Source organism: Nymphalis io, chromosome 13 (assembly GCF_905147045.1).
Source record: "Nymphalis io chromosome 13, ilAglIoxx1.1, whole genome shotgun sequence".
In the NCBI taxonomy this organism is placed as follows: Eukaryota; Metazoa; Arthropoda; class Insecta; order Lepidoptera; family Nymphalidae; genus Nymphalis; species Nymphalis io.
The window spans coordinates 10,467,913-10,490,239 of NC_065900.1; the positions used below are offsets into that span (position 1 = coordinate 10,467,913).

The following is a 22,327-nucleotide window of genomic DNA, read 5'->3' on the forward strand; positions in this document are numbered from 1 at the left end:
TGGATTATATTTTAATCTTATCAACATTAAATTGGTCATTTTCTTTAAAGATAAAAAATACTGTATCACGTAGGTACGTAGAGTTAAATCACTTCTCAAAATATTTCTTACTAAGTATTTAATGTTGGTTACGAACTGAAATATATATAAATTATATTGCTTTGTACTTTAAATCAAAATGTGGGAAATTAGAATGAATAAGTAAAAAAACAGGACAAATAAATTTACAAATAGATTGTTATAACAATACAAAATAATACATACATGTATATTTTTTATAATTTACAAAATCTCGATGATTTAACAAATACGAAGAATACTAAACAACGTATGACTAAACGAAAACGAATCAATATGTTTAAGTACAAAGTTCCTAAAACCGAGTGAAAGTTGAAAGTTAATACATAAAACAAATTAAATTGATAGCCCGCGAGACTGCGACATAAATAATGACTGCCTACGTTTTGTTACTGAGAAACAGAGCCTTAAATTGATACGATCAACGATTAACATGTTCTCGATAAATTTACATTCATAATTATTTGAGGACGGAATTTCTATTAGCCATTGCAATAATTAGGTCTTGTATCAAAGGTTTGATCCCGGAAAATGACGATTACTTGTACATTGCCACTCTGGTTTTTGGCGTTATCAGGAATTGTTATTTCAAACAGCTACTCGTAAAGTAAAAAAATACATTATTCGTTTGATATAATTTAGCACCATAATTGTCTTAAATCTATAATTTTTTATTAAAAATGTTTTTTTTTTAACGTTTTTGATGATGGAATAAATATTCTGTTCTGATATCTCATTAATATTCTTACTAACAAAGTAATACATTTTGAGATATATATATATATGACAATATAGATACTACAAAATGAAATACTTTGTATAAGAATACGATATTATTAAAAAACGAGACTACGCATTTGACGAACGAAGTTTTAACGATTTTATAATGTCTTGTGATTAATATTATTGCACTTTTAATTAATATAAATGTAATATATAATGTATATTTAATGGTGGTCGGGCGTTGTGCAAGCTTGCCTGGGTAGGTTACCACCCACTCATCAGATATTCTACCGCAAAATAGCAGTACTTGTTGTGTTCTGGTTTGCAGGATGAGAGAGCCAGTGTAATTACAGGCACGAGGGACGTAGCATCTTGGTTCCCAGGGTCGGTGGCGCATTGCCGATGTAAGCGATGGTAAACATTTCTTACAATGCCAATGTCTATGGGCGTTGGTGACCACTTACCATCATGTGGCCCATATTATGCACGTCGGCCTACCTATTCTATAAAATAAAAAAAAATACGGCTTTGTAATCTTTGGTTAAAATTCCATTTTCTCTTTATGTTTTCCAATTGATGATTTTTCTTTAATGTTTCGATGATTTTTTTTTTTTTATATTCGCCGGGAGGGCAAATGACTCTACTCCACCTGTTGGTAAGTGGTAGTAGAGTCCAAACGCGACGACGGCCAGTACAGACGGGAAAAACGTTCTGCACTAGCCGCCTTCGCCTTGCCGGCCCGCAAGATGCCTCTTCAAATATAAATAAATACAATTTTATTTTCGATTCCTGGTGCAACAACTTAATGAATGAATGCCAAAAACATGCAAATGTTAACAAACAAATTGATAAATATAATTGTTTTGGATGCAATTTTTTGTCTTAATAGATACATATAATGAGACTAAAAAAATAATATTCAACTACCAATACTTATTAAGGAATAGTATAATTTATCAGGTGTTTATTTTACTATTAAAATTTGGTTGGGTTTGATAGATTATGAGATGAAAGAAACGTTTAGGAACACGCATACCTCAACGTACATTAAATACCTATCCAAACGGTTATATTCTATTAAAAAAAAACTTAAAATACACTGGGTACTTTATAATGAAAGCATTTGCCAAAATTTAATTTCCTAAAAAAGATAAATACAATTAATCACAACTGGAAGGTAAAGAATAGAATAATATCCACAAACGGTATATCTACACAATTCTTTATTGTAAGCGACAGACAGTTAGTCGTACTCGTACTTATAATTTTACATGAAATCGTTATTTAAATAACTACACGCATAATAATTGAAAAATCATTTAATAAAATTAATTTAATGTAAGTACTCGTGTTTATTTCGTGTTCTTATATTTTATTAACTTAACCTAAAGTTTGGTGTGCCGAGTGTCAAGTTCTTAGTACATATTCATGGATTACAAACAGACTGTACGTTAAATATTTATAAACGTGCGAGACAACACGCCTATACAAGAACGATATTATTATTGCTAATCCAGCGATGATGTATGTCACTGCCAATAATTATGCGCTTCTGCGATTTTATACACACTGATGGTGAATCCTTTGTATCGCTTATGCTTGACCTATAAAAACGTGTTATAAATAATTATATACTTTAATCAGTGAGATACTAGTACATCATTGTGCAAGACGAAACAAGTAATTATGATCTGTTTGCGGTCGTCTGATTCAGCACACCCTTCCTGTGGATACCGTTAGCCCGTTTTCCGTTAGCTTTTCTTGCGCCAAAACGGCAGACGGAATTATTTATGCACACCTTAATGTTTTTATAGTGAGGTAAAACATTGTGTCAATAGCGCAACACAAAGTTGAGTTCTCAACCGCGTCAGACAATTCAATAGGTGGCAAAAAATAATAGCACCGGAGGCGAGTAAGGCGGCGAGTAGCCAACAAACGGCGAGGTCCAATGACCCAAATGGTTCATTACTGGGCCGCCTAGGCTAACGAAAGAAAAATCGGTCGCCGCTCTAGCGCGTCATTGCCTCACGTCTCTTTGTCTCTTTAATGTTAAGAAATTACAAGTTGACAGCTTGAAAAGAATAAAAACCAATTTTTAATGTCCCTCTGCTCTAAATAACGCGGTTTAGGTATTTTCATAATAAATTTATCCTACAAATATAAGCTTGTTATTTATACGAGTTTTGTGATATAGTTACTTTAAAATATAATACCTTTTAGAGATAAATAAATTAATATTGCATCGAAAATCTATGTATTCTGTACCAGGAAAAATACACTTCAATATCAATAATAATGAGTGATACGCAAAAAATATAGAGTAGATCTTCCTATGGCCAAATACTTGGCATCTAGTTCATTACGACGGTCACGCACACATGTCAAAATTCAATAAATATGAAGCCAAAAAAGGAAACCACACTAAATATAGTTAGTATAGAAAAACTATTTGTATTCAAAATAAAAATAAGCATACATAATAAGTGATCGTTAAAATGTTCAAAGTATATCCGTGATTCAAGCAATGACCACGGAGAATTAATCCTATGCCGTAAATGGTGCTTCCACAGAAACCTGATCTGACAGCCACGAGTCTAACACAATCTAAACAATTTATCGAAATAGCTCCTATAAATGGACTTCCTGGGATACATCTCAACTTTGTAAATTTGACGTTGAATCAGGAAGAAAATCATTTGTTTATCTGCTTCTGGTTAATAATAGTAGTCATACAGCGCGTGTTTACAAGCATACTTGTGTAATATAAGCATATAAACGGCAAATTGCAAAAGTTAACACATTAAAAATTGAGTTAAGTATAACGGTCCTCATTAATCATCGAGGTCAAAATTGGTCATACATAACATACAATCGGAACATTACTCGTAAGTATAGATTGGTCATCATTCTCTTAGAATGCTTCATATTTTATTAGAAAACTTTCTTTTTGGGCTCTTATTATTTTAAGTATAAAAATGTACCAACCCACTTTATGATTTTCAAAATAACTGTTACATTTTCAAATTATCGTTAAATTAAATTTACTTGACTTAATAATATAAAAGATACATCATTATTAAATAATGTAAATAATTAAACGTATATATAATTACTTGAACATTAAGAACGTTATATATTTTTATAACAGATCGCACACAAGATTATTAGTCAAATTTCGACTACACAATAAATATCGACATAAGATACTAGTAGTTTTTTTTTTTAAATTCAGTACAAGAAATTAATTCCTAATGCACCGATACGTAAGTAAGTCAGACATTTAATTATATTAAAGGTCTGCGACGGCCGTAAGAAGGACAGGAGAAATCAGTCCGTCGACCTGCATTAAAATACCTTTCTCACAGAACCATGCCTGTTCCTCTTCTGAGAAGAACAAACAAAGATCCTGCTCATATGACTCACTGATCTGCCCGAAGTCCAGACAAAAAATGCAAGAATTCAAAGTATGACAAAGACAAAATTCCTTTCATCGTCACGTTAACCGGGTTTCTTTCAATTACTTCGCGATTTATTATTTATTGGCGGTCCTTTCAAGTTCTCGTAACACAATCATATGCGTTGAAACCATGTATACATTTAGCGTTTGATATTTTAGCGAAGTTCTGTTACGTGTTTCAGGGTTTTCCTATAGGTATCACGGTTAAGTGTCAGCAGCTAATTGGTCTTTTCCAGTACAGATGCCGTTATCAATGTTAAAGTAATTGGGGCAGAAAGTCAGTACGATGGCTTAGGTACAGTTCGATTCGTCGAAGAACTGTGTAGGTGGTACAACATTACTGCCGCTCGTCATCCTTCATACACGAAATTACTTGTTCCCATAATTTATATTCGGGGTCACCGTCACACTTATGATGAGCCATTAGAAAGGAGATTACAATTGTATTGATATGTAAAATGATTCACACGTAGGTGTTCATGTGTTTTGTTATAAAAAAGCCGAAAAGTATTTTTATAATTGTATTATATTTTTAAATAAAACCCGTTTCTGTTTTTCATATCATATTATATTCTCAGAGAATTAAGTCCATTGCGTTAGTTAAGTCATACATAATAGGTTTCCTTCCATAGAAATATATCTAAACATTTTAGTTTTATGGTACATTAATAGTTGCAACGAGCATAAAATATTCCGTCACTGTAGGCAAGACGACGAAACATTTCCGTAGCAGTTGCATATGTAAGCGCTCATTAACCCTATTGGGCTCTCGTTAAACTCATTAACACCTGCGATAAACACAACTAAATAGACAGAGATAGAAAAACTTTAGTAGCTCTATATAAATAAATCAAATCTCTATCATTTTGACATATGTACTAAAATAAATTTACTAATAAGAAATACAAGACAATTAAACACCATTGTCCACCAAGGCTTTAATGAAGTATGACTAATTAATTTAATTTGTCCAAACTTAGCAAGTCATGACAGTGGCATAAAATACAAACAAAAACTTTCGCTTATTAATATATATAATTTAACAAAAAGGGAAATCATGTCACGTTTGACGACAAATGACTGCAGACAATGTGCAGCTGCGCGGGTGGAGGTGGATAATAATCAAGGTCACGAGACTCGCTAAGAAAGACGTTTGAAAACAAGAGTGATCACGATTTACGCATTCGTAATTATTGTATTATGTAAACAAAAGCTTGAGTCCGTAACTTGAAAACGTTTTATACTACATAAAACTGACTCCATCGTCATAGGTAACCCCACCATCATTATTTCTAAACGGACAAGCACGCTCATTTGGTTTTTAATATATTTAACTAATAGACTGATGTTTCAATTGCCAGTTAATATTTTTTTCAATATTTCCTATAATTCGCCGTAACTTTAGCTATTGTTATATCAAATTCTGGTCACTCACAAATTAGGCGGTCGACCTACGTTCAAACGGGGCAAGAAAACAATTATTTTTTTATTTGTATGATTTAAATCATTTTACATGTTACACATGGCGAACCAGTACGAGATAAATACTTCCGTGAACGAGCGAATTACCGAAAGATTGTTGGCAGTGTTTTAGTGCGACGCCTTCATTGATTTCTGAGCGATACGTAGGCGGTCGATGCATTGCCGATCCTTAAACGGAAACCTTGTTTACCTACTTGTTTTCCCTTAAGTATAGCCAATATCGATCCCCGGCAAGGTCTCTCATTAAATTTACTTTTTTGAAATATTTGGAATGTAATCTCATTTATACAAAGTACTGTAACGACCTATCATCGCACTCTCCGATGAAAATTACTCCGATATTCAATAATTTCTGCCGTAAGTCGATGCGGGCATAATCTCGTTTGGTATCGTCTGTATTAAAACTGAGCACCAACAAACGCAACCTTCGGCATTTATTTTTAGTCTCTAAAGGTATTAAATGTTTTCTATTTACATAATCAACTGTGTGCTGTCACAGATTGTCTTTATTTAGTGAGTTTAGCAAATAAGCCGATCATGCATAAGAACAACCAGTCAGTTTTGAATAAATTATCGATAAAATATCATATTGATGTTAACAGCCGTGTAGATCGTAGATATAAACGCTGCGTCGTGCAATGTTAATATTTTTAATCGTATGTAAGTACGATAGAGTGCGATGGTCAATGTCAGTGCTACGCCACATATCGACACGGCGCCGAACAAAGGGCTATTCTATGACTCAAAAACGTGCCTTAAGTTTGCGTATGTTGCATCCTTAGTTTATCGTGACTTATACACGTGCTTAACAAACGAATACTTTTTTTATTGATAACTAATTCAATATATGTTTTGGTAAATCAACAAGAAAAAGAGACTAAAATTATATTTCAAGTCAATGAATTAACAGTATTTTGCAATAGTACCATATGTAAATTATATTTTTTTAAAGATAATTTACCCACCAAGTGTTTATTACCGAGGATAATAATTATATAAGAAGTTATGCGACACATATAATATTAATTATAGCAAAATAATTTAATCAAACGAATATAATGTAATTGAAACAATAGATACACATATGTTTTTGACAATTTGGGTTAGCGCAATCATTTGGCATTGGTGAGTCAGTACCGAAACTAACTGTATCGCTCTAGGTACGAGTACGAGCTTGTTCTAATTACCCAGTTTTTATAGATCAAATTATTTACATTTTGAATTTATGTTTATTTTTGTCTTATCATTATCATTGCCGCTAAAAATATACATCGCATAATAGGTATGAAAACGAGTAGATTTTGGATTCGTTTTTTTTTCGGATAGTACGGCTTTTAGAACAAGATACATGTCAATTTATTATTGCGACTATCTATTTTCTACTCAATTGTTTGACAATCTCCGTCGTATATTTATCATCGTATAACAATATACTTTCACGCGAGGAAACCGCTAACAAAGGCTGCTATGTCGAACTTGAACAAAACAATGCCACGAATTAATAATAATCACAAAAACGTCCGTTTGACCCACTTTATGAATTTTATGTTTAGTGAAAGATAGAAATTACTGAAATGTGTTTATAAAGTACGAAATAGTTTGCATTTATTACACAATAAACATAACAAATAAACCATTATATTTTTTAGATCTATATTAAAAAATCGTGACATTACTTTTTCACGGTAGAAGTTCACACTGTGATAGATTTGAATATAAGGACTGACGAAGGCTGTATAGTATTCTTACTTAATTATAAAATCGGAAATAAGTTTATTTGCTTATTTGTTTCTTACGTATTCAAGTTTTAACTACTCCACCGATTATAATGAAATTTTGCATACCCCTCCCTCACGGACGGGCGGAAAGTAGTGTTTGTATATTATAAATAAAAGTTAAGGGGTAACCCAAATTTTAACCATGCGTAGCCAGGATGGGCAGCTAACTAACGCTGACAAGCAAAACTTTCACGACAACAAAATATCAACATACCCATGTGAGAATATATAAACAATGATACGAACTTGTAAGCTATATTACTTTTTTATCTATATGAAAGTCAATTAATAATGTTTTAAAAATATATTGTTACTGTTGTATTTTCTAAATATATTTATAGACAACAAACCCCACATATAACATTATAAGTACTACTTTATTGTACTTACTCTTGTCTGAGGTTACAGATACACGACCCACGCATCCCGATAGACACAATGCGATATTGTTCGCGTCACTTCCATGGAACTCAATGCATAAACAAAACATCGAGTAACAAACAAACCCTCTGCAATCTAAACAGACCTTAATGTCGTCTTGCAGTCGATAACATTAAATTCTTATTAGTTCTGAAGAAAAAGTTTCGTCGTGCGTATGTGCTCAAATGTTATTTTTATATATATATATATAAATAAAAATATATATGCTTTATTTTTAAAGCTAAATGATAAAAATCGTTAGTATTTTTAGAGTAATTAGTATAAAAGAAAATTGTTAAACCATTTTATATACAAAACCCGTGACTTTGTTCGAATGACCTTTGGAGATGGATATACAGGTTGCTTATCGGCTACTAATAGGCTTTTTTCGCCTCCACAACATGTTTCTCATAACATAAAGTCAAAGTAAAAAAGCAAACGGGCAAATGGACAATCGGCATTATAAATTATCTTTCTCAAAGTATTGTTATGGTGCAGACACTATTTATAATTACTAGACATTTCCTAGAAATAGACATCCACAACATTTTACTGGTGGTAGGGCTTTGTGCAAGCTCGTCTCAGTAGGTACCACCCACTCATCAGATATTCTTCCGTGACACAGAGGTACTTGGTATTGTTGTGTTCCGGTTTAAAGGGTGAGTGAGTTGAGGTTGGCAGCGCATTGGCGAAGTAAGCGATGGTTAAGATTTCTTAAAATTCTAAAAGTGATAAAACTCCGTTGTTAAAAAAAAATTAATTATTATTTCTTAGTTTTGAGGCTCCTAGCCCTAAAGTGCGGGCTCATTGTGTTTTGAGTGTAAGTAGTCATATACCCGTTTGCCCTTATGATTACATCCTAACGAATCCCCCCTCAACAAAACCTCTTAGGTACTTTAACAAGATTTCCTACGGTTTAGTGTTACTTATTCAGTGATCATGATATTACTAATAATTCGAATTTAATTAAGACGAAATTTGCCTGATGATGTTATTTATAATTTTTATCAATATTTTCATTACCAGTCGTTAGTATATTGTGTCTGTGTAGTTGCCTTTGAAAAATATACAGCTCTTGGATTTATTTTCGCGTGATGATTCGTTTCGTTTGTTCGGTTGATAGTTTTGTTTTAGTCTGAATTTTTCTCGTCGTCGTCCGATTTAGAAAAGAAATCTAGTCTATCATTTATTTAATGTGCACATACGACGATAAAATGTCGTTTCGGAGATTTGTATTAATTGTAACTTGTACTCAAATAATTAACTTAACATATTTAAAATTTTAACATTAGACACCAAAATTTAGGGTATTTCTTAAGCTTTTATATAACAATTAGGCGGTGATAATTAGGGATATGGATCCATACATTTTAAGTACCATTGGTTTAATCGGGCATTGTAAACTAATCGCGCCCAGCCTCATTTTAAACACTATATTTCACCAAACAACAATAATCCGTCTTTTTTCACACTACTTATTCTACTTTACAATTTCTAACAAAAACCATGGCAAATAATATTTTAATATGAATCCGTTGTATCTCTGAGTTATTTAAATGTACCTACCTAAATTTTTAGTCACGAAACTCCAATAAATTGTTCATTTCAGCGTCTGTGTCGAATTAATCCCATTAACCAATCTAAGCCACCACCGAGCGGACGTATAAAAAAATAAATAAATAAGCTGACTGAAAATTTTATTCAATAATTTATGGCTATTTTCGTATAATATAATTGAAATAATGATGAGTCTATGGCAATCGTTTGAAAAAGTCTATTTCGTAAAGATTTTAATTAACTCTGGATTTTTAATTAAACTGGTAGCGTAATGAACAGAGCCCACCGATGCTTTCACCAATCTTGCACAGGACGACTTTCGTCTCTCCATACGTTACAACGTTGTTTAAGAAAAATAAAAACTAAAATATAATAATTTATAAGTCTAAACTAATTAGTCTCTAGTAATTTAAAAAGTTTCGTTTTGCTAATTTGATTGACATAGTAGTAGCGAAAGTAAAAATTATTACACGCTTTATAATTATTCAGACGGAGAAAGGCTGATTAACGTATTTTTGATGTTTTAGCAAATTGACGGAGAAGGAAAACGTATACATTTTCATATACTTGGCAAAATGTATGTGTTCTCTTAAATTCAGTTATCTTCAAACAAGCGTACAGTTATTAATATCCAGTAAGTAAATACTGGATTACAAAGCTATTTATTCAAAAAAGAAAATTCGTTCAAATAAATAGCGATAATTTATATGAGAACAATACAATTTAGTGTTATTGTCGTTCTCGCAAGCGGTTAAGTACTTTCTACGAGAATCCTCTGCGTTCCACAATGAACAATGATAATACTTCTTGTGTTTATTGGTAAAAAGTAAACACGCTGTCGACGGTATTATAATACACAGCTGTTCTCATTGGGTTACTGAGAAAAGTAATCTGATGTTACAACGTTCACTGTCAAGACAGATCGAATAATAATGTTCTATCAGTCTGTAATGGCATCATTCAAAAAACTACAGGAGTTTGTTCGAATCGTTCGGAAAAAAGTAAATAGGTTAAATTATCTATTTATTAAATAATACAAAACATATATAAAGAGGATATTATGGATGCCGCTTTAAGCGTCTATTTCTCTTATTTAAACTTGCAAAAAATTGAAATCAGTAAATGAACGCTTTCATAATATTTACTGAACAATCGTATAATTCTTAAACTGTTCGGATAAACGCCAAACCAATGAAGCCGTCAGCCGCAGGCGCCATGTACTGCATTATATTTATACCGTAACAGCCTGTGAATGTCCCACTGCTGGGCTAAAGGCCTCCTCTCCTCTTTTTGAGGAGAAGGTTTGGAGCTTATTCCACCACGCTGCTCCAATGCGGGTTGGTAGAATTCACATGTGGCAGAATTTCAGTGAAATTAGACACATGCAGGTTTCCTCACGATGTTTTCCTTCACCGTAAAGCACGAGATGAATTATAATCACAAATTAAGCACATGAAAATTCAGTGGTGCTTGCCCGGGTTTGAACCCACGATCATCGGTTAAGATTCACGCGTTCTTACCACAGGGCCATCTCGGCTTATATTTATACAGTAATGTTTTATTCATGACGTTGCCTTAAGATAAACACTAACACTAGGTACTATGAGGTAATATTGTTTACTTGACAAAAACTTTTCCAATGCATTATCAATGATACAAAAATAAAGTTAAGTATAATACTAAAAATAGTGGTCGATTATTAAAAAAAATATATCGACACTAAAAATTAATTAAAATAATTCTATATGAAGCCTTTTTATACTCTTTCCACTATATAATAATGTCATCGACATATATGTTTATATAGGTAAAGTGGACTTTCAAGTTCGTTTTTTAAAACATGTATTGATATTTTAAATATAAATATCGGCTTTGTAACGAGTACGGTCAAATAGGTGCTCACTGAGCGTGAAACGATCGACAACGACAAAGGTCAATCATGTGCACAGACTGACTGACCACATATTGGAAAGTATAAAAATATTAATATATCGCTTTGTATTAATTTAATACAAACAATATAATCTCTCGCAATATAATACAAATTTATAAAATTTTGTATAACAATTGTAACAGCATACGGCTAGCTGTACATTTTAAGAAAAATCACATTGGTCAATGTCGATTTGTTTATAATTGTATAATAACAAGAAATATGAATGTTTAAGCCCATGTCCACATTGCATTAAAACTTTGTTTTTTTACGGATTTCAAGAGACATTTAAATTTACCGTTTTATCTCTTTTCTTGTATAATTTATTGATATTGGTCAGACAAAAAGACAAGTATAAATAAAACGATAAAATTTATAACGACTAATAATGTTAAGTTTTGATACATAATACTATAATACAACCAGTTTAAGAGTTGGTACTCGTAAATGTTCATAATTTTGAGAACAGTTCACTGTCGACATGAAAACGAGTAAAATGAAGTGAAAGGAAATAAAAATTATAAAAGTAAACAGAATTATACGGTGTTGCTTTTAAGAGAACAGATCATTTCGCTTCATTATTTTCAAAATAAATAATATAATTATACATATAAATCTGAGGTTAAATAAGCCTACACTCGCTTTCGTCTCCCGAAATGGCGATAGCAATAACGATGAGTAATGAATAGAGAGCTGGTTTAATTCGCGCCGCTGCCTGCGCCCACGCACCCGCTGTACGCCGTGCATCCACTCGGAACAATGCTTACTGGTTTACTTTCTCGATTGACTCATACTGATTCATTGTGCACGTCTAGCGATTTGAATTAGATTAATGATTACAATTACTCTTAGGATGTATATCTCGTAGGTCAATAGACAAAACTTTCGTTGACATCAATAAGCTGTCCTCATCCATGGTGTCTATGCGTATCATATGCCAGTATTTCTACAGCTGTCAAAGGTTATCTCGAAACTACTGGTATGAATTGTAATAAACATAATCAGTCATTAAAACGTACGGAAACACTTACTAGTTACCCGAGTTGCCTTATTTTAATATAGTGTCAATATTAATACGTTAACAAATGTACAGTATAAATAATAGCCGTATATTTTGTGAGTATTATTGTTATAAAAAAAAATATGAAAAATAAAAAAAGATATATATGCAAACAAAACAATTGACTATTACGGACAATTTCGATGTCACGTTTAATTTAAAACATAACGCTTTTCTTCGTAAAAAAACATTCAAAAGATATTATTGAAGTCCTTTGCGTATTGCGCATCAATATTATATGAAATCGACGATTTATACATATATGAAACTGTAAACAAACCTCCGCGACGACCCTGAAGAGAGCGATGTCCTCACAAATCTTTTATATCTACAATAGGCATCTTTTCCAGGGAAATAAGTCAAATTAATATTAACAATGAGGTGAGTAAGAAAGGCATGATCAAAAGGTTGCAAAATATATTGAAGGACATTCTGTACAAATAATTGACGTCTTTTAGCATTTAATAACAGCTCGATAGTTTGAACGGAAATAAAAAATTTACAGCTTCCGCTACGAGATGTTTAAGTTGAACTTGATGAAATTTAATGTTAATAATGGTCGTTTCAGATGAAATTTAATGTTAATATTGGCCGTTTCATTATCAAATGTAAAAATGTGTAATTGTACCTTATTGGTCATACTATTTATTTAAGGCTGGTAAGGCGTTTTGTGTACAGATCGACGCGGGCGCATGTCAGCCCTAATGGACGCGTGTCGCGAGGCTGACCTCCGACCCACGCCAAGTTCGTCGACCGCGTTCCCCTCCCTCCGCCACTGCGGATCTCTCCCTGCCCTGGGCCCTTTGATCCTGGACGATGCCAGGCGTCTTTATTGTGTTTTATCAGCTTAGCGACCGCCTACTTATTTACACTTTTCAATATTTTCCAGGAGATGTTATAAAATGTCAGGATTTTTTTACATCTTCTTAATATAATAAATATGAAAATTATTATTATTTTTGTTATAATTTTAAGGCACGTAATATTTTGCTCAAAGATATTCTCAAATCGTAACAAGACCTAAATTTTGTTAAGGAACAAGAACATTTGAACTTTACGGAAACCAACGTTAAGCTATTATTTTACTTGTGATGTATTAAATGGAAACTTTTCCAAGACCTCGATGATTTTCAATCTTAAAAGCACAGTTACTACTACTACTACTTTTCGACAAATAAATACATATTAACTGAAAAACTGCTACACTTGCAGGATAACTAAAAACAGTTCATTTAATTATATTTTTAAGTAGGCACAAATTCAAGTTAGCCTGATTTTCAATATTATCAAAAATGTTTAAATAAAAATCTTGTAGTATCATTAAATGAAAGTAGTAAATAATATTATTTTTTACTTATAACAGTGGAATACAATATAATGCCAGTATTGTGTTTGTTTTTGTGTGTATTAATGTTTTTGTTGTAGCTACAATGACAATCTCTTAAAAGTCTCTGTGTACTAAGGAGATAGTAGTTTTTTAATATCCATTAATATAATTTCCACCTGCAGCAATTACGTACACATAGGTATGTGAAGCGGACATGTTATGATAACAAGTCGCTAACGGAACTTGTCAAACCACGAGTGAAAACTAGATGTAAATCTCTGGATATACTTTTAAATGAAACTGGTTAAAATGGACCTACGAAACATGTCTTGGCAAAAGATATGTAGTAGCTTTTCAATTTATCTTGTAAAGGGAAACGAACGCGGAAGACGTTTAATGCATTTGACCGAATAGCGGTTTTTCCATATACTTTGGTCGAAGCGTCGACCCATTTAGGTATAGAATGTGGCAACATTATGAAGTCAGCTTGAGCGCTACAAGGGCGCTAGTTGCTGTAGCTGAGACAAGGCTATCGCTTCCAGGGAGAAGGCGGGCACAAGCAGAGAGGGAAGGGGAAAAGGGAATGCAATAGAGAGGTGCATAATTCGCGTTCGTAGGCGCAGCGGCTCTTGGGAGTCAATGTACTGGGACCGGTTCATTAATCGATCCCACAACAGCCCGCGCTCCTGCCCTTGGCTAAGCGCGGCTATAACGGCGCCTGCGCAACCAACTACAACTTTATTAGACTAAAGCACAAATTTAGCACAGTTTATAAGCAAATGTATGTAGTATGTTCATTTACATAGACCTTGAAGGTAACATGATAAAATAATTCATTAAAAACTCCTTTGTTCAGAAACTCAAATAATGCAATATTATTCCAAATGTATCTTATTTATGCATTTTAATTAATAATACCAGCTGCAATAATTCGACAATATTCTGACATTTTCCAATTATATAAATGAATGTACGTAACAATACGAACGCGATAGTATCAGGTATGATTTACTCACGTCTGTTATGCAATTACCAGTTTAGAGCTTGCCATTGAGGGTTCAGTCCTAAATTATTACGTCAATGTTACATTGCAAACGAATACAATTGCTCAGGAATAATTTTGAAAAAGTCCGAAATTGTAATATGTCGCGCCGACTTTGGTCTAAAGTTACCTTTAGCGTGACAATTATTCTATTGTTCGTGGTCCGGCAGTCTCGGTATTGCGATGGCGTCGCGAATCAGGAGTCATGTTAACTGACGACTTTTAGATTACTTCATACGACAGAAAGTTTTTACATTACACTAAATACGTTGTATAAGTTTTTTGTCGTGCGATTTTTTAAGATAGCATATTGCTTATGAAATAGCAATATTTTTAGTTCATATATGTGATACACAAGCTATTGTTACTCCGATGATGCAAACATTGGTGCAACTTTGCATGAAGATATTGTAAGTTACATGGAGCAAATCGAATTTCTAAAATATTGCACATAATTGAAAGCTATAAACATATTTGATGTTTCCGATTTACAAATAGTGTAGACATTTTTGTCCTCATTATTTTCAAAGATACTTACTACGTACATTTTGACACAAAAATTTATTCGAATTTTAGAATAGTATGTTAATGACGCGATAAACAACAAATCGCGCGCGATTTTCTTTTTCATCATTATTTTGATTTTATTACTATAACATACGACAAGTAAATGTTAGTTTGAACGTTATAATGTGGCTGTGATCATAAAAAAGATAAATGGTCGATTGCGGTAAGTGTGCGTTCGGCGATCTCATTGCAACAATGCCGTCTGACCGAATAAATTTTAAGTGACTTAATAAAGGCACCGATATACAAGTTGATTTATAAATAGAAATCGTGCAGGCAGACAATGCGAACTTTCATAATGCACTTAAATAAATAAAGAAGATAACAACAGTCCTTTGATGACTATAATCAAATTATATATGTTCGACCAAAGATTAAAGCCTTGTTTTAACATAATTAGTCAGTGTTAATGATGGTATTCATCGTAAAAAACGTACCGTATGTGCGCAACGTGTACGATAGGACCCTGATGATGCCTCAGTCGGAGATGAAGGCAAGGCCACACTGATGTGCCTTTGTCGAGTTAGCAGGATATGAAAAGCGACCTCGGTAACATAATCCGATACATTTGTAGGGGAACAGGAAACGATTTTCTTAATGATCCTGGCCTTGAATCGATGTCAAAAGTAAACGTAAAAAAATCGTAAACGCTTACTAAAGTTAGAGTCACTGTTCGTTATACTCGTAATCATTATAGAGATGATGAGTTACGAGAGACAATAAATTATGTATCAATATTGAAAACAAACACGAATTTTAATTGACAAATTCAGCATTGTAAATAAGACTAAATTAGTAGCGCATCGCATTCAAATTATTATATTAAAAAAAATCTGATTATTAATAAAAGCGTTGTGATTTTTTATTTCGTTGGGTGATAGTATTTTCGATGTAAAATTTCAATGATCTCTAACTTCACGATTTTTTCTAATTTCTGTTTATAACTGTAACGATTCGATATAATCCGCGCACGGTTCGAGTTTCAGGTTATGTAAGATTTAAGATTGTCGCCTAGATAGCGATCGTGTCTAGTTAAACCGATAGATTACCTAACATGGTCTTGGATAACTTTATTGCAGAATTAACATCAGCGCAAGGTACAGGACATTTGTTTGTCTACTATCGATATATAAATTTGTAGAATATATGTATAAAACGTGTTCTATTGAAAGATAGATTAAGCATGACAACGAAGCAGTGTGCGTGTGTTGCAAGAATGAAGCCTAAAGCCCAGATGTCAGGGCGCGGATAGTCGTGTTTGCAGTTTGCAAAAAGCTCAGCGTGGGTCGACTGCACCTACTGCACTTCTAGTTTTACTGTGTCAAGAACAACGCCTCTCGCCCCCCGTCCCGGCGCCGTCTCGCCATTATTTTGTCACCTGTGCTTAAAATTTATATATAATCCCATAAGAACACTATATATATGAGAATATAGTCGAAGGTGTGTCCACGGTTAATTAAATAATCATTTATTATAAACGTAAAACTCCTAATCCAAGGACAATTACCTACATTTATTTAGAGAATAATGTCAAACTTCATGTTCCAAAAGTAGCCGTGAAAAAAATGTTATCTACATTAATTTGCAGTGTTTTATATAGTTAACTTATTACAAAATGTCTTACGACGTTTAAGAATCGTTGTCCCTTTGCTTGGTTATAGACGGAATGTGCAAATACCTGTTTTAATGCAATACAATACATTACCGTACCAAACAAATTTGAAGCGATGACGTGAGTCCTGTTAGTAAAATACCAAATAATACACGTACACAGATAACATAAAGATTACCGTTTTAGCGTCTGACCTTCCACCGGGTCCTTGGCATACAATGATTGCGAAAGACGTGAAAATTAAAAGCTATCGGTCCATTTAACCGCCATAACATGTAACATAAAAAAATAAATCATGACGCGCTCGACTTGTAATTCGTACTTTGTTAACTTGTGCAAATTATACTTTTAGGTGCAGCCTGCGATTGTTATAATTTACAGTTGGGCACAACCCGTGTCTGCCTGTATCCTTGAGTCACTCAAACATGCGATTAAAGAAAACACGTTCGACGCAAGTGTACGTGTACAATTTGCGGGCCAGTCGCAATTATTATCGGCGGTCCTTTGTGTGAATATTGAACTATAATTCGAGGTCTCGTATTTATGGTGCTAAATATATGTTAAATTGCACACATTGGTCAGATCAACGTGTATGAAAAACTTCATGATGTTCGGTTTAGTAGTTAAGACGAGACGAGAAAGAATAACAAAAAAAAAAAGAAAGCACAATTTCGTTTTTTTAATATTAGTTAGTACACCGAAGAATAAAGACAAAAACTTTGTACATTGAGGCAGTAACTTAAACATTAATTTATCGTACCTGCATGTAAAGGCTGCATATTTACCTACAAAAGCAATTGGTCAAAGGTTAATCTGTTGCATCCGAATGTTTGTCTATAATTACAAATAATTTGCAATCTTACATCGTATGTAGTTATTTAATTTTATGAGATAAACGAGAGCAATTAAAAAAATCATGACCACAATAAATTATGTTTAATTGCTCGTTAATTTCGGACTCTATTTTTTTTTAAATATAATTATCATCGCCCGTGGTCAAAACTTGTCGATACTTTTCGACATTTTTTGTGTAAGTTTAGAGATCATTGCCTTTTGAATGATAAAAGATTCTTTGGTTTCTTTTTTCAGTAAATCGGTTAAGTTGTCTTAGAAATACATAACGCTAGTATGAGACCTGAATAGACTATCAGGCTGTGTTTAAGAGGCAAAATGCAAGAGCGGAACTAATGCTCTTCTAGATCCTTGAGCCACTTGCTGAATTGCGCGGAATAGGAATAGCAAATCTTATTTTCGTTTCTCCAGACCAAATTTAAGAAGGAGATATAATTATGTTAAACGAATTCCCCGAAGTATTAAGAAAAAATATAAGTATCATCAAAATAATGTTTCGTTTTGCCGTAATTGGTGATAACAAAAAAAACTAAGCCCACTTAAAATATTTAACAACAAATATGCTTAATAGATTTAATTGCGATATTTAACGAAAAAAAAAATATGTAAGTAGTGACAGCGACAAAAAGTTCATTTTTTGTCGACACCATTTAGCACGACTCTAATCCGATTGACATGACATACCTATTCACTCTACACAAGTCTATAGCTAATGGTTCCAGTTTTTCGTAGACATGTTTCGTTGTTTATAAATACAAAAGTGTACGCAAGTATTTTTATATTTAATACTCGAACAATTGGACGGATGATTTTAATTATAATATGGCAAGTCGTATAACATTTTATAACGTGGAGAGGATACATGTATGGATACTTGTATTACAATAAAAAAAGGGAAACATTTATATGAGTATATTAAAAGATATGTGTTGTAGTAGTGTACTCACTATAATAGTGAGTAAATGTTTAATTATTACTGGAAAACTTCAAATCGACATTTTATACATAAGAAACTGCGAAAGCGTAAAACATTTCAGCTCGAGAGACAATGCGTCTCTTATAAATATCTTCTCGTGAATTAAATGTTATTCTATAGATCTGAACTCTAAAACAATCTAAAAATTCTAATTCTTAATTTTTTGTTAAAATAAAATTTAATACTGAATAAGTTGATCAACATGTACATGAAATACCTCTATTATTCGAAACAGCCGAACAAATTTCGCTCTTTTATTGTCTTTTACATTTTGAAGAGTGAAGTTTAGCTGGCGCCGATATTACTGAAAGATTCATTTCGTTATGATTTTATTCCTTGTTAAAATAAGACACTTTTTTTATTGGCAGATTTATAAATGTTACAGATTCTAATTTATAATATTCAAGTGTCATTAAGTTTCTTTTTTTTTAAGTTGTATAAAAGTAACTTTTCGAAATCAATATCAGAGGATGAATGGATGGTACTGGAATGCAGAAATCATCAACAAACAACATTGTAACCGCTTAAATATTTTAATAGAAATCAAACGTTTAATAAGAACAAGCGACGGTGAAAGATTATGGTTACTTGTTACAAAATGTTAAATTAATAATTATTGCAAATAATCTTTAACCTAGCAAATTAAATCAACGCCATCTATCTCAAGCGAGGGAAGTTGTTTAATCTAATGATAGACAACTTCATAATCCTCAGTAAATTGTCTGCTTACCCTTGCCGAAAACCTTGTATACACACCTCGCATGTATCTTATTGGTATTTCTAATATTATTGTAACAAATGTAATACGCAGAGGGTCGACCCCGCCGTATATGTAACAAATGCAATGGTCTATGGCTTTTGGAGGGCGTGACATTACAATTTTTATTGTATGGAATACCGTGATTACTACGTAAATACGAATGTCATCATCGAAAATAGCTTACATTAAGTTTGTAAAGACAATCCAAAATTGAACGAAAAATCACGTATACAACTTCAAAGTCAGCTCAACGCTTGTAAAATCAATGTTGGCGCGCCGACCTTCTTTTCGGTTTTTGTAATTTTGTATTCGGATTTCCGTCGCCTTAATCAAATAGGTTATCTATATCTTTCTTGCCTTGACTTGATTAACTAAAAATAACGTAACTCTCAATTTAATTCACAATATGTAAAACAAGACGCCATTGTTTTATTAGAACAAAATGTGAGAATATTTTTTAGGATAGATGCAAATAAATATGTATCTAATAAAACAGAAAAGGAAACATATTTATAGTGGAAAATAATCGTTAGATACGATTAGAATACAGGACTATTACAATTTGACTTCTTAAGGACTATCTATATAGCTTTGACAAACAACATAGAAAATAAAATGTTAGAAAGTTATCGATTGTGCCCGTATTTCGGAAAGTGGAATAGAACCACCCATCCTAACGTGGGTGTCTTAAGAGATTACACAGTGATTTTTTATTAAGTGCAACTATCAGTTATTGAGAACTGACACTAGCCAAATCCTTTTCACATAAATTTACACAATTCGTAACTCAAATAATCATGAAAACATTGTAGTTTGTTAAATGACTTTTTAATAGAGTGAATTTATATGACAACCACGCAATGCTCTTAGAAACAATGTTATACAAATTGATCGCTTCAAACTAAATTATTTCCGAGGTAATCTTCCATTTGTAATTAGCTGTCTTATCATTTTCTGCGAATGAATTCTTTAACCAGTAACTTAGTCTAATCAAGCAGGTAACACATTAGATGAGTCATTTTTTACAATATTATAATGAATATTTTTGTTAATGGGATCACTAATAGCTGGGCATTGATCACGGAATATAAATTGAAGATCGAAAAAATAATCGAATCCATTTTTAATTATATATGATTCACGTTAGCAAAATTACGGATATAAATAAATTATTACAAATTCTGATATACACTATCTTTAAATTAAGTTGAAATTTAATTTAACACAAAGAAGATACAGCAATATTTATACCGTTAAAGTATTTTGGTCTAGACATTGTGTAAAACAGAATTGGTAAGGATTATCTCATTATGCATTTGAGTTGGCAATATTTATGACTACTATTCCGGCATTATTTGTACCCGAAATACATTGCTATGCGAACCATGCGCCACGTGCTGTAGGGTTTGTTGCCAGAAACCATCACACGAGTGAGCTTGAACACAGAATACGAACAAACACAATAACATTTTTTTAATGTACATAAGATAAATTTGCAGAATAGTTGTATTGTGTTTATTCAGGCCAAGATCGAGAATTAGTCAGTCGAAGACTGGAAATTATTAGATATTCGATAAGTAAATGTTAAAAAACTAGTTTATTAGTTCCGTATGATTAACAATGTCTTTCGCTATTTTATTGTCAAAAACAAAAAAATAGACTATTGTTCGTATGTATAATTTGACATTAACCATTAAAATACAGGTAAAAATGGCACCGGCATTTTATTAAGAACTGTATTCAGTTATATTCTCACAACTTCGATGTATTTAAAATAAACACATTTGTAACTTAGTTTCATAAAAGAGGCTCAATACTCAATGGTGATAGTGGCTAGATGTAAAGCATCAGACCCAAAGGTCATGGGTTCAAACCCCAGGTCGGGCCAATAAACAGTTATTGGGTTTTTCTCTCGAAAATTCTCAATAGCAACCCTCGGAAACTACGTAAAGCCGTTGGTCGTGCGCCTGAACTCTTTCCGGTCGTGTCCGAATTCCGTCCTATCGTATTATGATATTTACGGAATAGAGAGTGCACTTGTGTTTGCGCACACACTTGTATATTATAACATGTCCTGCACCGTTGGCTAATCTCTCTTGAGATTGGCCGCCCTGGCCGAAATGGGTCTGGGGGACCTTACTTACATTTTAATAAAAATACAATTTAGATATACAATTATTTCAGTAATAAACGCCATCTAGCGTGGACTGGCAAAACGAAAATATACTTAGTATACATTTTAGTGCATAGGCAGCTTACATAATCTGCCGATAGATGGCGTTTTAAAAAACTATTTTTAAGTTTGGTTTGTAACTTTGTTCCATTGCTCATGTTATTAGAACAAATAAAATCGAGATTATCTTAAGAAGATAATATTTGAAAAAAACATATTTACGTTATGTATACTCACAATTATTGGTATGTGTAATAAACATATACCCATAATATTCAGGTAACTGCTGAATTTTATATGTCAATTTAGTTAAAAGGTTAATGTAGCATTCTAATAACTGATATGGGCACATCAAATACATAAGTCAGATAATACAAGCAAGGTCAGATCAAATACCTGTCACGTTCTCTGCTGCGGCTGCGCTTTCTGTACGACTCCTCTCTGGTTCCGTCGTCAAGGCGCCGTCGCTTTGCCTCATACGATCTTGACCTCGAATGAGACGCGTAATGCTTCCTACGAGTGCGCGGCAT

At 32.8% G+C, this 22,327-nt stretch overlaps 2 protein-coding genes across 3 annotated transcripts in view; one reads left to right on the forward strand and one right to left on the reverse strand.

The window, feature by feature from the left end:
* LOC126772665 (serine/threonine-protein kinase Doa) overlaps positions 1-22,327 on the reverse strand; it is a 53,796-nt gene that overhangs the window by 28,803 nt on the left and 2,666 nt on the right. For both annotated transcript variants that reach the window (XM_050493101.1, XM_050493099.1), the window contains one exon: positions 22,194-22,327. In XM_050493101.1, coding sequence (XP_050349058.1) covers positions 22,194-22,327 — 134 coding nt within the window. The remainder of the gene's footprint in view (positions 1-22,193) is intronic.
* LOC126772704 (progestin and adipoQ receptor family member 4) overlaps positions 1-22,327 on the forward strand; it is a 104,466-nt gene that overhangs the window by 10,857 nt on the left and 71,282 nt on the right. The window lies entirely within an intron of this gene.